The sequence below is a fragment of the Carcharodon carcharias genome, chromosome 11 (assembly GCF_017639515.1).
Source record: "Carcharodon carcharias isolate sCarCar2 chromosome 11, sCarCar2.pri, whole genome shotgun sequence".
NCBI classification, from domain to species: domain Eukaryota; kingdom Metazoa; phylum Chordata; class Chondrichthyes; order Lamniformes; family Lamnidae; genus Carcharodon; species Carcharodon carcharias.
Window position 1 is genome coordinate 47,480,066 of NC_054477.1, and position 14,571 is coordinate 47,494,636.

Sequence of the window (14,571 nt, forward strand, 5' to 3'; positions counted from 1 at the left end):
TTTTGAGAGGGGGCTCAAACTCTCAAATCTTTGAAGGAGAGGTGACAGTGCTACTAACTGAACATCTTGATCAGAACATCTCCTTAAGGTGAATCACAAAGATGTTTAAATCACAACTGCAGGAATGCTCCTGATACAATTGGGGCCATGATACCTGGACTGCATTGTAGAGTGTGGCAACAAAAATCTAAAATGGTGTTTCCATTTGTGGGGATTCCTAGCATGCCAATTTAAAAAGCAAAGATTAGATTGATGAAATATAGCAAAGAAACATATCTCCCAATTAACCAAGTTTGGAGATGCTCTTAGGTATGACTTACGGACCTCATCCGGTACAACTATTAGCAAGCCCACTTTCTGATAAAAGGAGTAAAGCCTTTACCAAGCTTGACTAAAATGCAATATATTGCACTTTACTGCAATATGAAGATGAGGCAAATGTTTTAAAAAGAGCTAATCAGATAAAGGGGCAATTAGAAACTGATCTATTTCAGTGATCAGTGTATAGTAGAGACACTGAACTGCAACATAACCAGTGATACTTAAAATTCTGATTTATTTGATACTTCATTTTGCCAACTGCCTGCCTAATGTCCTAAAAAGGACTGAGATAGTAACTGTGTAAAGGGCAGAGAAGGAAAGTAATTCCTGAAACATGTACGAGAACTTTCTTGTCAGTGTTTCCAGCCTAACAAGGAAGGAGGCAGCGCTAAATCTTGTTCTGGGGAATACTGTGAGATAACTAGAGCTAGTTTCAGTAGGAAAGAGTTTGGAGAATGGTGATCATAATATCTTAAGCTTTAGCATAGTTATGGAAAAAAGACAAGTTGCAATCAAGAGTAAAGACACTTTACGCCGAGGCGTAAAATGACGCAGTGGTGGGGGGGGAAACGGGCATGCATCCTGATGTCACCACGCGACATTTAGATTTTCAGTTAAGCGGGCGCACAGCCAACTCGGCTGCGCACCTGCCAAGCTATCAAAGGCCTATTAAGGCCATTTAAAAACTAATTAAAGTAATAAACTGAGCTGCCGTCCAACCTTTAGGTTGGTGGGCAGGCGAAGAGCCCAGACGGCCTTCGCATTTTTCATGGAACCTCATCCACGGGCAGGGTGAGGTTTCATGAAGTGTTTAAAAAATGAATAAAATATTTTTAAAAATTCATTGACGTCCTAGCTCATGTGATACTGTCACATGAGGGAACATGTCTTAAAAATTTTTATTTTATTTAAACTTTTAAACCTTAAACTAATCTCCCTGAGGCACCTCTGTGCCTCAGGGGGGTTTCTTGACTCTTTTGCATGCATACATGAAAGAGTGCAGCCCCCCACCCCCACACAGGGAGCACACAGCACTTCTGGGCGCATGTCACACTGGGCGGGCTTTAATTGGCCTACCCACGTAAAATGGCAGCACGGACCTGATCAGGGGTACCAACCAAGTTTGCATCCGCTCCCACCCACCCCCGCACAACCCCCCGTGACGGTGGGGGGGCGGGGGGGGCGGGGGGAGAGAGAGAGAGAGAGAGAGAGAGAGAGAGAGAGAGAGAGAGAGAGAACTTCTCCCCATAGAGTGCATTCAGGACAGTTTCCTAGAACAATATGTTGTGGATTCAAACAGGGATCAGGCTATTTTGGAACTGGTAATGTGTAATGAGTCTGATTTCATAAATGATCTCAGAGTAAAAGATCCCCTAGGAAACAGTGACCATAACATGGTAGAATTTAGCATTCAGTTTGAGAGTGAAAAACTTGGGTTGGAAACAACTGTGCTAAACTAAACAAGGGTAATTACAAAGGAATGATGGTAGAGTTGGCTGGACTGGGCTGGGAAAGAAGTTTAGCAACAGTTAATGAACATTGGCAGACATTTAAGAAACTCTTCTTGACTCACAACAAAGATATATCCCAGTGAGGAAGAAGGGTTCTAGGAAGAAGATAAACTAACCATGGTTAACCAAAGAAGTTAAGGATGGTATCAAATTGAAAGAAAGAACATACAATGTGACACAGATTAGTGGTAACCAGAAGATTGGGAACATTTTAAAAAATCAACAAAAGATGACCAAAACAATAATAGAGGGGGAAAATAAACTCTGAGGGTAAACTAACTAGTGATATAAAAGTGGACAGTAAGAGCTTCTTTAAATATATAAAAAGGAAGAGAGAGGCCAAAGTGAACATAGGCCCCTTAGGGAATGAGGCTGAGGAAATAATAATGGAGAATCAGGAAATGGTAGGCAGTCCATGTCCAAATGCAGTAAGACCTGGACAATATCCAGGTTGGGCTGGCAAGTGGCAAGTAACATTCGTGTCACACAGTGTCAGGCAATGACCATTGCCAACAAGAGAGAATCCAACCATCGCCTCTTGATGTTCAATGGCATTACCATCACTGAGTCCCTCACTATCAGCATCCTGGGGGTTACCATTGAGCAGAAACTAAACTGGACTAGCCACATAAATACTGTGGCTACAAGCGCAGGTCAAAGTCCAGGAATCGTGCAATGAGTAACCCAGCTCCTGACTCCCCAAAGCCTGTCCACCATCTACAAGGCACAAGTCGGGAAATGTGATGGATTACTCCCACTGGCCTGGATGTGTGCAGTTCCCACAACATTCAAGAAGCTTGACACCATCCAAGACAAAGCAGCCCACTTGATTGGCACCACATCCACAAACATTCACTCCTTACATCACCAACGCACATTAGCAGCAGTGTATGCCATCTACAAGATGCACTGCAGGAATTCACTAAGGCTCCTTAGGCAGCACCTTCCAAACCCATGACCACTACCATCCAGAAGGACAAGAACTATAGATAGATGAGAACCCTGCCACCTGGATGATCCCCTCTAAGTCACTCACCATGACTTGGAAATATATTGCTGTTCCTTCAGTCGCTGGGTCAAAATCCTGGAACTCCCTTCCTAACAGCATTGTGGGTGTACATACATCACATGGACTGTAGCGGTTCAAGGCGGCAGCTCACCACCACCTTCTCAAAGGCAACTAGGGATGGGCAATAAATGTGGGTCCAGCCAGCGAAGAACACATGCCATGAATGAATTTTTTAAGAAGTTGAATAAGTACTTTGCATCAGTCTTCATGGTAGAAGACACTAATAGCATTCCAAAATAATAAATAATCAAGAAGCAGAAGGGTGGGGGGAATAAATACAACAACTGTCACCAGAGAAAAAGTACGGGAAACTAAAGGAGTTAAAGGCTGATAAGTCTCCAGGCCTGATGGGTTGCATCCTAGGACATTAAAGGAAGTAGCTACACAAATAGTGGATGCACAGGTAGTAATCTTCCAAGAATCCTTAGATTCTGGAAAAAGTCCCAGATGATTGGAAAACTGTCAATGTTCAAAAAGGGAGGGACACAAAAACAGGTAGCTATAAGCCAGTTAGCTTAACATGTCATAGGCAAAATGTTAAGAATTTATTATAAAGGATGTAAAACAGAGCTTTTAGAAATGCATAATAGTCAAGCAAAGTCAGCATGTCTGCATGAAGGGGAAATCATGTCTGGCAAATTTATTAGAATTCTTTGAGGAGGTAACAAGCAGGGTAGATAAAGGGGAACCAGTAGATGTAATATATTTGGATTTCCAAAAGGCATTCAATAAGATGCCACAAATAAGGCTCCATAATAAGATAAGAGACCATGGTGTTGGGGTAGTATATTAGTATGGATAGACGATTGGTTAACTAAAAGAAGACAGAGTTGGGATAAAGAGGGCATTTTCAGGATGGCAACCTGTAACTAGTGGAGTGCCACAGGCATCAGTGCTGGGGCCACAATTATTTACAATATATATTAATGACTTAGATGAGGGAAGTGAATGTCCTATCACCAAGTTTGCGGATGACACAAAAATAGGTGAGAAGTTAAGTGATGAGGGTGACACAAAGAGTCTACAGAGGGATATAGGCAGGTTAAGTTAGTGGGCAAAAACTTGGTAGATGGAATATAAATGTGGGAAAATGTGAGGTTATGCACTTTGGCAGGAAGAATAGAGAAGCTGAATGTTATTTAAATGGAGAAAGACTGCAGAAAGCTGCAGCACAAAGGGGTCCTTGTGCATGAATCACAAAAAGCTAGCATACATGTTCATCAGGTAATAGGGAAAGCAAATGAAATGTTGGCCTTTATATTAAAGGAATGGGGTATAAAAATAGGGAAGTTTTGCTAAAACTATACCAGGCACTAGTTAGATCACACCTAGAATATTGTGAATAGTTTTTCTAAGAAAAGATGAACTGGCATTGGAGGCAGTCCAGAGAAGGTTCACGAGATTGACCCTGGGTATGGAGGGATTTTCTTATGAGGAGAGGTTAAGTAGGTTGGGCCTGTACTCATTGGAGTTGAGAGGAATGAGAGGCGACCTTATTGAATCATATAAGATTCTTAGGGAGCTTGACAGGGTAGATGCTAAGAGGTTGTCTTCCCTTGTGGGGAAGTCTAGGACCAGCTGGCATAATCTCAGAGTAAGGGGGCATACATTTAAGGCAGAAATGAGGAATTTTTTTTCTCAGAGGGTAGTGAATCTGTGGAATTCTTTACCACAAAGGGCTGTAGAGGCTGAGTCATTAAATATATTCAAGGCTGAGGTAGATAGGTTTTTAATCAGTAAGGGAATCAAGGGTTATGGGGAATAGGCAGGGAAATGGAGTTGAGGACTATCAGATCAGCTATGATCTCATTGAACGGTGGAACAGACTCGATGGGCCAAACGGCCTGCTTCTGCCCCTATGTCTTATGGTAAAATGGATCTGGGGTATGCTTATGGAGGCAAAGGCAAGGCTGAGGTACTGAATAAGTACTTTGTGTTCACAAGAGAAGAGGATGCTACCAAGCAGTGAAGGCAGTAAAAGCAATATTGAATAGGAAATAAAAGATAAAAGGGTACGTAAAAGGGTGGCAGTCCTGAAAGTAGACATGTCACCTGGCCTGGATAGGATGCATCCTAGGTTTTTGGGTGAAGCAAAGGTTGGGACTTGGTCAAAAATCTTCCAAATCTCCTTAGTATGGAGGTGGTGATAGAGGACTGGAGGATTGCAAATGTTATGCCTTTGTTTAAAAACGGGAAGAGACATAAATCTAACAATTACAGGCCAATTTTTTTTTAATTCATTCATGGGATCTGGGCTTTGCTGCTGGGCCAGCATTTATTGCCCATCCCTAGTTGCCCTTGAGAAGGTGCTGGTGAGCTGCCTTCTCGAACCGCTGCAGTCCATGTGGTGTAGGTACACCCATAGTGCTGTTCAGAAGGGAGTTCCAGGATTTTGATCCGGCGACAGTGAAGGAACAGCATTTCCAAGTCAGGATGGTGAATGACTTAGAAGGAACTTCCAGGTGGTGATGTTCCCATCTATCTGCTGCCCTTGTCTTTCTAGATGGTAGTGGTTGAGGGTTTTGAAAGTGCTATCGAAGGAGCCTTGGTGATTTCCTGCAGTGCATCTCGTTGATGGTACACACTGCTGCTACTGTGCGTCAGTGGTGGAGGGAGTGAATGTTTGTAGATGTGGTGCCAATCAAGTGGGCTGCTTTGTCCTGGACGGTGTCAAGCTTCTTGAGTGTTGTGGGAGTTGCACTCATTCAAGCAAGTGGGGAGTATTCCATCACATTCCTGACTTGTACCTTGTAGATGATGGACAGGCTTTGGGGAGTCAGGAAGTGAGTTGCTCGACACAGAATGCCTAGTCTCTGATCTGCTCTTCTAACCACAGCATTTATATGGTTAGCCAGTTCAGTTTCTGGTCAATGGTAACCCCCAGGATGTTGATAGTGGGGGATTCAGTGATGGTAATGCCATTGAACATCAAGTGGCAATGGTTGGATTCTCTCTTGTTGGAGATGGTCATTGCCTGACACTTGTGTGGCGTGAATGTTACTTTGCCACTTGTCAGCCCAATTAGCCTTATGGGGAAGTAAGAGCCCAATAATACAGGATGAAATTAATTGATACTTGGGAAAGTATATAAAAAGTTAAAGCCAGCACCCATTTGTTAAACACAAATAGTGTTTGACTAACTCGATCGCATTCTCTGACAAAGCAATATAGAGGATTGACGAGGGTGGTGCAGTTATGTGTACATGGACTATTGAAAGGCATTTGATAGAGTACTGGATAATAGACTTGTTAACAACACTAAAGATCTTGTGATAAAAAGGGATAGTGTCAACATGGATAAAAAATTGACTAAGAGGCAGAAAACCGGGAGTAGCGGTACATAGTCCTTTTTCATACTGGAGGAAGGTGTACAGTGGTGTTTCCTTGCGGTCAGTATTCGAGCTACTGCTCTTTTGAAATATATTAGTGACCTGGACTTGGTTACACAGGACATAATTTCAACATTTGCAGATGATATGAAACTCAGAAACATAGTAAACAATGAGGAGATAGTCACAGACTTCAGAAAACAGACTAGTGAAATGGCAGACACATGGCAGATGAAATTTAATGCAAAGAAGTGTGAAGTGATACGTTTAGTATGAAAAAATGAGGGGTAATATTAAAAAAAAGCACAGAAAGAGACCTGGGGGTGTATGTACACAAATCTTTAAACATGGCAGGCCAAGTTGAGAAGACTGTTTAAAAAAGCAGATAAGATTCTTGGTTTCATTAACAGAGGAATAACATCTGAAAGCAAGCAGCTATATTAAACCTTTAATACACACAGGTTAGGCACCAGCTGGAGTATTGTGATCAGTTCTGGGCATTATTTATTATTATAGATTTACTAGCATGGTACCATGGATAAGTGACTTCATTATGTGTAGGGATTGGAGAAGCTGGAATTCTCCTTAGAGCAGAAAAATTTACAAGGTTATTTAATAGAGGTGGTTCAAAATCATGAATGGTTTTAGTACAATAAATAAGAGAAATTTTTTCCAGTTCAGGAGGGTAACTATAGGACACAGGTTTAATGTGATCGGCAAAAAAAATCAGAGGTGACGTGAAGAAACTTTATTTTAAAACATAGCAAGTTGTGATCTAAAATGCACTACTTGGAAGATTGTTGGAAGCAGATTCAAAAGGAGAATTCAATGGAGAATTGGATAAGGATTTGAATGGGAAAAAAAATTACAGTACTATGGGGAAACAGCAAGGGAGTAGGGTTAATTGGATAACTCTACCAAATCACTGGCACAGTCACATTGGGCAGAATGGTATCCTTCTGTGCTGTATCAACCTATGTTAAAATACCCAGCTAACCAAAGTGTGAAATTATGAATGATACAAGTTGCACATGATCTGAAATTCTAACTTTAGTTGCAGATAATGCCCTGAATCAAACCACTTCCTACATACTGGATTACATTAACTCAATATTTTATAAATGCATTACTTTTAAGCATCTCCTAGTAATTGTGAATTTTCTATTTCTGAGACATTCATCTTGTCATTATTTGTGTAACTAATTTTTCCCATCAAATCTACTGCCTTAAAAGTTGTACCTATTTTTATTTCATATTATATAAATAATGCAAATCTTCAAAGTAATACATGGCAAATTCTTCAATTCGGGAAGTAATTTTCACATTAATGTGGATTTTCTAGATTTTTCAATTAACAGTTACTTTCAAAAATAACATATAGGCTAGACTTGAATTCTGGTATTCTTTATTAAAATACTGCTGTACACACAAAAGTTTAAATCAGAGGTGGAAACATTTAACATAGAGGAGGGATCATAACAGACAAAACTGCCCAATTCTTTTGTGGTAGCTGGTTTAAGGATTTTTTTTCTTCACAAATAAACAAAATAAGGCCAACGTGGAACATGCGCAGGATATGCTTACAAGGTTTTCTTACAAAAAAAACTGTTACGTATAGAATATATAAAAACTATTTTTAGTAATACATACGTGGATTGTTTTAAACAGCATTAGCCAACTGAAAACCCTGTATATAATTGAAAAGAATTTTCAAAGAATACATGATTTCAAAGTTGAAGTCACCATGTGATTTCAAGGGCTGGCACTGGATCATCAAAAGGTAGCACATTACTCAATGTATTTCAAGCCTTTCTAAACTATTTTGAAATAGCTGATGCATTTATTTAAGCACAGTTGCCCAAGGTTTTAAGAAATCAATACCAACTTCAAAGCCCAACTGTAAATATTCTATAACCGCATGAACTGGCAACAGTTTAGAACATAAGTCAATGGATAAACTTCATAGATCTAGACCTAAAATCTCATGGTGACTAGAGATGTTAAATATGGTAACAAATGAGCAAAGAACGTACAATCTGATGTGCAAATGCTAACTTGGGCTGGATCATGAATACATTCAAATTAATATTGCAGGCATTTCGCTACCTCAATATAAAATCACATTAGAGGTAAGAACAGAGTAATCAGAATTTTTTTAAATTCAGGAATTTTTTTTTTTGCTTTTGATAATCCAGAGGCAGTGTGCTGGTTGAGTAAACATCAAAATTTAAGCCCTGTTTACCTCTGCCTGTTACCCAAATATTGGTCCATACTGAGACTATGAGGAGTCCAAACACCCTCAACCCTTAATACCCATAGATGATCCCCTTTCTGCAATTATTCACAAACAATGTGGAAACAAGAACCTTTTGAAGTGCACAGAATGATATAAATACAGTATTTCTCCTCATTATGTCAGAATACCATTTTTTTGTTTTTTTAGTTTTATAAAAAAGAATGCATTTTTTTCCCAAAACATACAAAAAACAGCTGCTTCTCTGTCAAACAGATGAGCTATTGACACACCTTTACTTAGGACATTATCCTTGAAAGAACATAGCAGTTTCTTCAATTCCTTTACAACTAAAATCAGGGAAACATTGTGATTGCTTCTACAGCCTGTTCATAGGTCAATTTGCACAGGATGCATACAAATGTGTCATAATCACAAATATATGTAGTCCTTCCCCATCAATTTTAACTGCTGCTACCTAGTGAATCTTGTTGTGGTTGCCAAATAAGTTTACTGTTCAAACTTATCGCATGAATGGTGTTGCCAATACTGAAACAAATCCAGTATGCAGAATTTTAAGTTTATAAAACTGGACAATAGGAAAGAACTTTCAATTGTAAAGGCTGTATTGCTTTCAGTTTCAGCATTTTTTCCACAAAGCAGCCAGTACTATAAAACATTTAATGCTGGGAAGAAAAGACACATGTTATAGTCATTACACTGAATTCACTTTCTTTATGTTCACCTCAACATTTTGGCCCAATGGATTTGGCAGTTGTATATGATTGTTTGGTTGAAAAAGTCTGCATTGCATTTTGATATGTTCCTCTTATTTCCCAAATGGTTCCGTTTCAATACTTGACAACACATTTAAAATTTAATTCTGCAAACGAAAGAGTTTCCCAAAAAAAGTGATATAGTTTCTGACTTCAAGAAACTGAAACATCACACTTTAGGTAGTTTCACATATCTGTAATTAGGATGACTAATTGCAAAGCCAACTTTGGGGCAGCAGTATTTTAAAGGCACAGCAGCCCACAATCCTTCCAAAATTGCACAGGTTACTACTGTGAAACAACTGCTGCGTTTTTGTGCAAGTGTACTTGACAAAGTTCTTGTTGGTTTCCTTATCCAGTGTAAAGCACCCTATTAAAGCTGCTGTTCAAATAATAGAACTTTATACAAAATTAAATGATACATAACAAAACCTAATCCACTCCTGACATTTCAGGTATTGAACCCAATTTAAAAATTAGTCTCCTATAAAAAAAAGCTTGCATAAATGTAGAGGCATCTTACCTGTTCCAATTACTTACACTGGATTTGTTTTTAAAAAAGGCGCTGGTAACTGTATGAAGCAAAAAAGCTACTTTTTAATTTTGTTATGAAAGATGTGTAGCTGTGACAGTTCACAAAGATGCCATCAACACTGACACACAGGAGCTGTTTAGTTCCTAGAAGAATAGCGTCCATATAATATTCCACCTGATTTCCATAAAAATATGCTTTCTGTAGTTTGGTTTTCTAAGTGATAGCACATGGCAGTCGGTCTGAAGTCCAGCGTGACTTTGCCAGAAATATAACCATCGGAATTCAGTTCACCAAATAGCATATCCAATGGCATTTTCACCTAGTCCTTGCCACAGGATTGGGTGCAGTACAATCACTTCAACATCTTCCTTAGGGGCATATACTGTTACCCAGAAATTAATTCTAAAGATAACAATTTTCCCTTTTCAAAATTACATGTGGTAAATCCTTAAAGATCACAAGTCTTGAACTTAAAATTAGTGCATAAACATGTGAAAAAATAAAACTGGGATCATCATGCATCTGATGCCACTCCCCAATTTAAAAACAGTCTTCACAGACACAACCTCTGATGGCAGTTCTAGGCTCCTGTAATATGGACGTTTTTCCTTCAAGTAACAGTGTACCTGACCGAAGTGCAAGCAGCGCTGCTCATTTACATTTGTCTTTTAAATGTGAAATGAGGTGGCATTAATACAGTTGTAGTGCAATTAGCTCTTTATATTGTTCTTCGGCAAAGTCTTGCCTGAGCACAGCGAATACTACAACTGTCCATTAGAAGCTGCTAGGAGTTCTGAGAAAGCGCTTTCAAAACAACGCTTCAGATCAGCATATGTCACCACGAGAACACTCTTTTCGTCTCTTGAAACAAGACTTATTTTTTCTGGTACACCAGCGTCCAACTGCAAACAAACAAAAAGTTAACAACAAAGATTGATCAACTTTCAAACACTAGAAAGTACAAGAATAAAATACATGAAATTGTGTACTTAATGCAGAGTCAGTTTGGAATTACTAAAGGAAATCAAAAGATTTTCTTGCAACTAACTGAATAAAATATTGTGGGTGGAATCGTCCCTGAAATGCACTAAATGTGGAGCAGGTGTGCAAAACGTTTTACCCGCCGGCCACAATGGTGGGTTTTCACGCCGTATCATCCCTTCCCGCCTTATTATTTATGCATCATGGGAAACATGCTGCTTTGCTGGCGGGCTTCCTCCAATTCCCCCGTCACGCCATCACCTCGCCGCTTCTTCATGCCAGGCGCCATATTTGAATTGCCGCCCCACGCACAGCTCTCAATTTTTGCAGCAAAGGACTGTTGCACACAACACTTGGCCTCAAAAGGTGAGAAGGCTGCAGCCCACTGTTTTTTGATGCAACCCTGGAATGCCTTCTGGATGCCGTGGAGGGCCGCCATGATGTCCTCTACCCCCATTCTGGCTGCAGGAGGCCCATCAGTGTCACCATTCCAGCTTGGGAGGCAGTGGCAGGGGTGGTCGGTGCCAATGCTGCACAGAAGAGGTTCGCCATCCAGTGCAGAAAGGGGATGAATGATTTCATCTGTGCCGCCAGGGTAAGGCAACCATCGCATCACTCTAAACTCACACTCACAAGCCCATCACACATTCACTGGCATCTCACTCACTGCTAGCTCAAGAGACATCACCACGCATACACAGACACCTCCATCTGGCCTCATCTCCTCTGGAGACTGCCTCCTCAACCCTCACCCTCTTGAGGCCACTTGGACAGATCAACATGTGTCCCCACAACACACCCTAGGATATCCCTCTTCCCCAGTAGAGCCCTCGCCCTGCAGCCTCTCCCCTTGCCTGAGGCCATTTCTCTCCTTTCCCCAAGCAAGCCTTCGCCCTACAGCCATTGAAAAACCACCCCCACCTTATGGCTGGTCTGGTAGGTACAGCTGCCTGAGACCCCTAAAAGTGGTGTTGCCTGCGAATCCTGACGCTGATGACCACAAGTGCTGCCTGAAACAAGGTAGGCAAATAAACCTCAAGTGAAATGCAGCTCGCTAGGTGCACATCGTTTATATGCAGTTGTGAAGCATGTTGGTGTGCAACCACGCCGATGTGCCCAGATGATCCAGCTTAGGGGAATGATTCCACCAGGCAGGCATGATTATGAGATGCAAATGCATTAAGATTACATTCCTGATAGTGTGAAACACGGCCCGCCATTGATGGGCACAGTGGACAATCACAAACTTATTTCACGACGGTGTGAAACTGATTTTTGGCCTTCTCGCCAGATTGTCCACTCATGCCCACCATGATGCCAGACACCAACGGGGGGGGGGAAAATTCCGGCCTATGTCTACAATATTCCCAAAATACCATGCTGGTACCTGCTATATTACCACGCTGCATATGATCTATTACCTTGTTTAAACAGGAGACTATGTGACTGAGGTCAATCCATGGAGTACCCGCTTCAGTCAACTGGTGGAAAAGATGATCTCTGAATAGCTTTAATAGGTACCTGTCGCCTGTTTCTGACCAGGTTGGATCCTTTTGGAACCTGGCAAAACAATTTGCGTAACATGAAAGCAGCAAATCTATTTAATGCCTAGACTTTATGTTTCCAAGCGCAGAATGGTATACATCAGTATATGATCTTTACTACAAGCTTAGTAAAAACAACGTTGTAGCAAGATGTGATGCTGAATTTTAAAGAGAAATACATTTCAGCTTCTTGAAATGGCAATCCAAAAGCAAGTGCCAATAGTACTGTCATTAGTTTTATCGTCCAATATGTGTGCTGATTCATTGTAATCTATTCAGGGACTTCAACTATATATACAATGATTAATTTTCACATCTTATGACTGACTTCAAGGCTTGGTGAAGGTAAAACACTAAAGTTATTTGTTCTTGGTCACAGCTGCAGGGTTGACATATTGTATAAAAGAAATAAATAACTTCATCACTAAATGCTTTCACTTCTTTTTAAAGTACTCTGGAACTTTTTCATGAGGTGCGGGGGGTGGTTTGAATCATTTAACAGGTTGGTCTCACTTCAGCATTACCATGAAGATGATTCTGGAATCAATGCTCCAATCAACTATTTCATAATGTCTTTATTAAGGTAATATAAAAATATTATTACAGTTATGGGATTTATGGCCCAATTAACAGCTTCTCAAAATAATGGGATAAAAGCAAAATACTGCAGATGCTGGAAATCTGAAATAAAAACAGAAAATACTGGAAAAACTCAGCAGATCTGGCAGCACCTGTGGGGAGAGAAATAGAGTTAACGTTTTGAATCGGTATGACTTCTTCAGAGCTAAAGAGTAGAAATGTGATGGATTTTATATTGTTTAAGAAGGGGTGAAGCAGGTGGAGCAAAATAGAAGGTCAGGGGTAGGTGGGAGCTAAAGGAGAAATTTGACAAAGATGTCATGGACACAAGACAAAAGGAATGTACATGGTAGAGTTAAAGAATAAAGAATGTGTTGATAGTGGCATAAAGGTAAGATAGGATAGTAGATAGCAAGATAGCAGATAGCAAAATAATGGGTTTAATGAATCATTACAATATTTGTGAAAAGTCAAAACACTTTTATGGACTGAATGTGATCATTAAAAATATGCTTTTTGTTTGTTTGCTTTTGCACCATTTAAAGTAGTAAATGTACAATTATCGGAAAGATGGTACACCTGGTCCTATCACATCATGCAGAAATTAGCAATAGCTATAATGCTGCTGAATTTAATTAATAATTGTCATAATGGTCTAGCATAAAGGTGCAGATTGGATAAATATTTATAAAACAAGTGGTTAAACTATTGTCAAATGGCACATATTCTATTTCAGTTAAACTGAAAATCTTAGATAACTTACCTTCAGTATTGTTTACTTTATTCTTTGAATGGAGTTCAATCTCCACATCCAAATTAACACATTTATTCAATTGAGAGAACCATAAAACACTATTGTGTCAGTAGCCATGCATTCATGTCATTGCCCAATAGCTCTTGTTGCATATAAGGCCTCTTTCAGTGATTGTGTCTTCATTCTTTTGAAGGAGCCAGCAGCAGAGATTCAAGTTGATGCAACAAGGCAAGACAGAGATATGCAAATTACCTATCTTTGGTAAATTCCTCTTCATTCTCCCACATACCTTCAGGTTGGACTCATCCAAATGAAGGAAAAAAAATCACTGAGGTAATGCCTTCTTCAGAGATATTATATTCTAACTAAGCAAGAAGCCTACTGTTTTCCCCCACAGACCTTCTTCCACTTCATTTCAGCGGATGTGGCCAGCAGCAAAAGTTTATGATTACAAAATGAAAGTCAAAAAATGTTAACTAGATCCAACTGACCACACTTCTGCCTTTGAGATAGCGAAAAATAAAAACAGTAAAAGAACTCACATTTCACATTGTTAGCATGTCACAAAATACTGTGCAGCCAATTAATCACTTTTTAAGTCATTGTTGGTTTGTAGGCAAATGCAGCAGCCTTTGCACCTAAGGCAAATTCCCACAAATAGAAATTATATAAATGGCCAGTTAGTCTGTGTAAAGGAATGTACGGTAGCCAGCATACCATAATAAATTTCTACTCTAATTCTAAAAAGTGGCATGGGATCTTATACATCAACGGAAAATTCGAAAGATGGAACCTTGAACAATGCAACACTTGCTCAGGACTACAATGAAATGTCAGCCTAGATTTGTGTTTTGAAGTCTGGTAAGTATCTACCATGGAGCCAAACTGAAACCCAAAATATAGATACCATAGGTTTGAAATTGGTATTGGACAGTTTTC

At 39.9% G+C, this 14,571-nt stretch overlaps 1 protein-coding gene across 2 annotated transcripts in view; it reads right to left on the minus strand.

The window, feature by feature from the left end:
- Nucleotides 1-7,618: 7,618 nt before the first annotated feature.
- Nucleotides 7,619-14,571, minus strand: part of pan3 (poly(A) specific ribonuclease subunit PAN3) — a 203,791-nt gene continuing 196,838 nt past the window's right edge. For both annotated transcript variants that reach the window (XM_041198817.1, XM_041198815.1), the window contains 2 exons: nt 12,177-12,315; nt 7,619-10,676 (listed from right to left, as the gene is read on the minus strand). In XM_041198817.1, the coding sequence (XP_041054751.1) occupies nt 10,536-10,676; nt 12,177-12,315 (280 nt within the window). In that variant the 3' untranslated portion in view covers nt 7,619-10,535. The remainder of the gene's footprint in view (nt 10,677-12,176; nt 12,316-14,571) is intronic.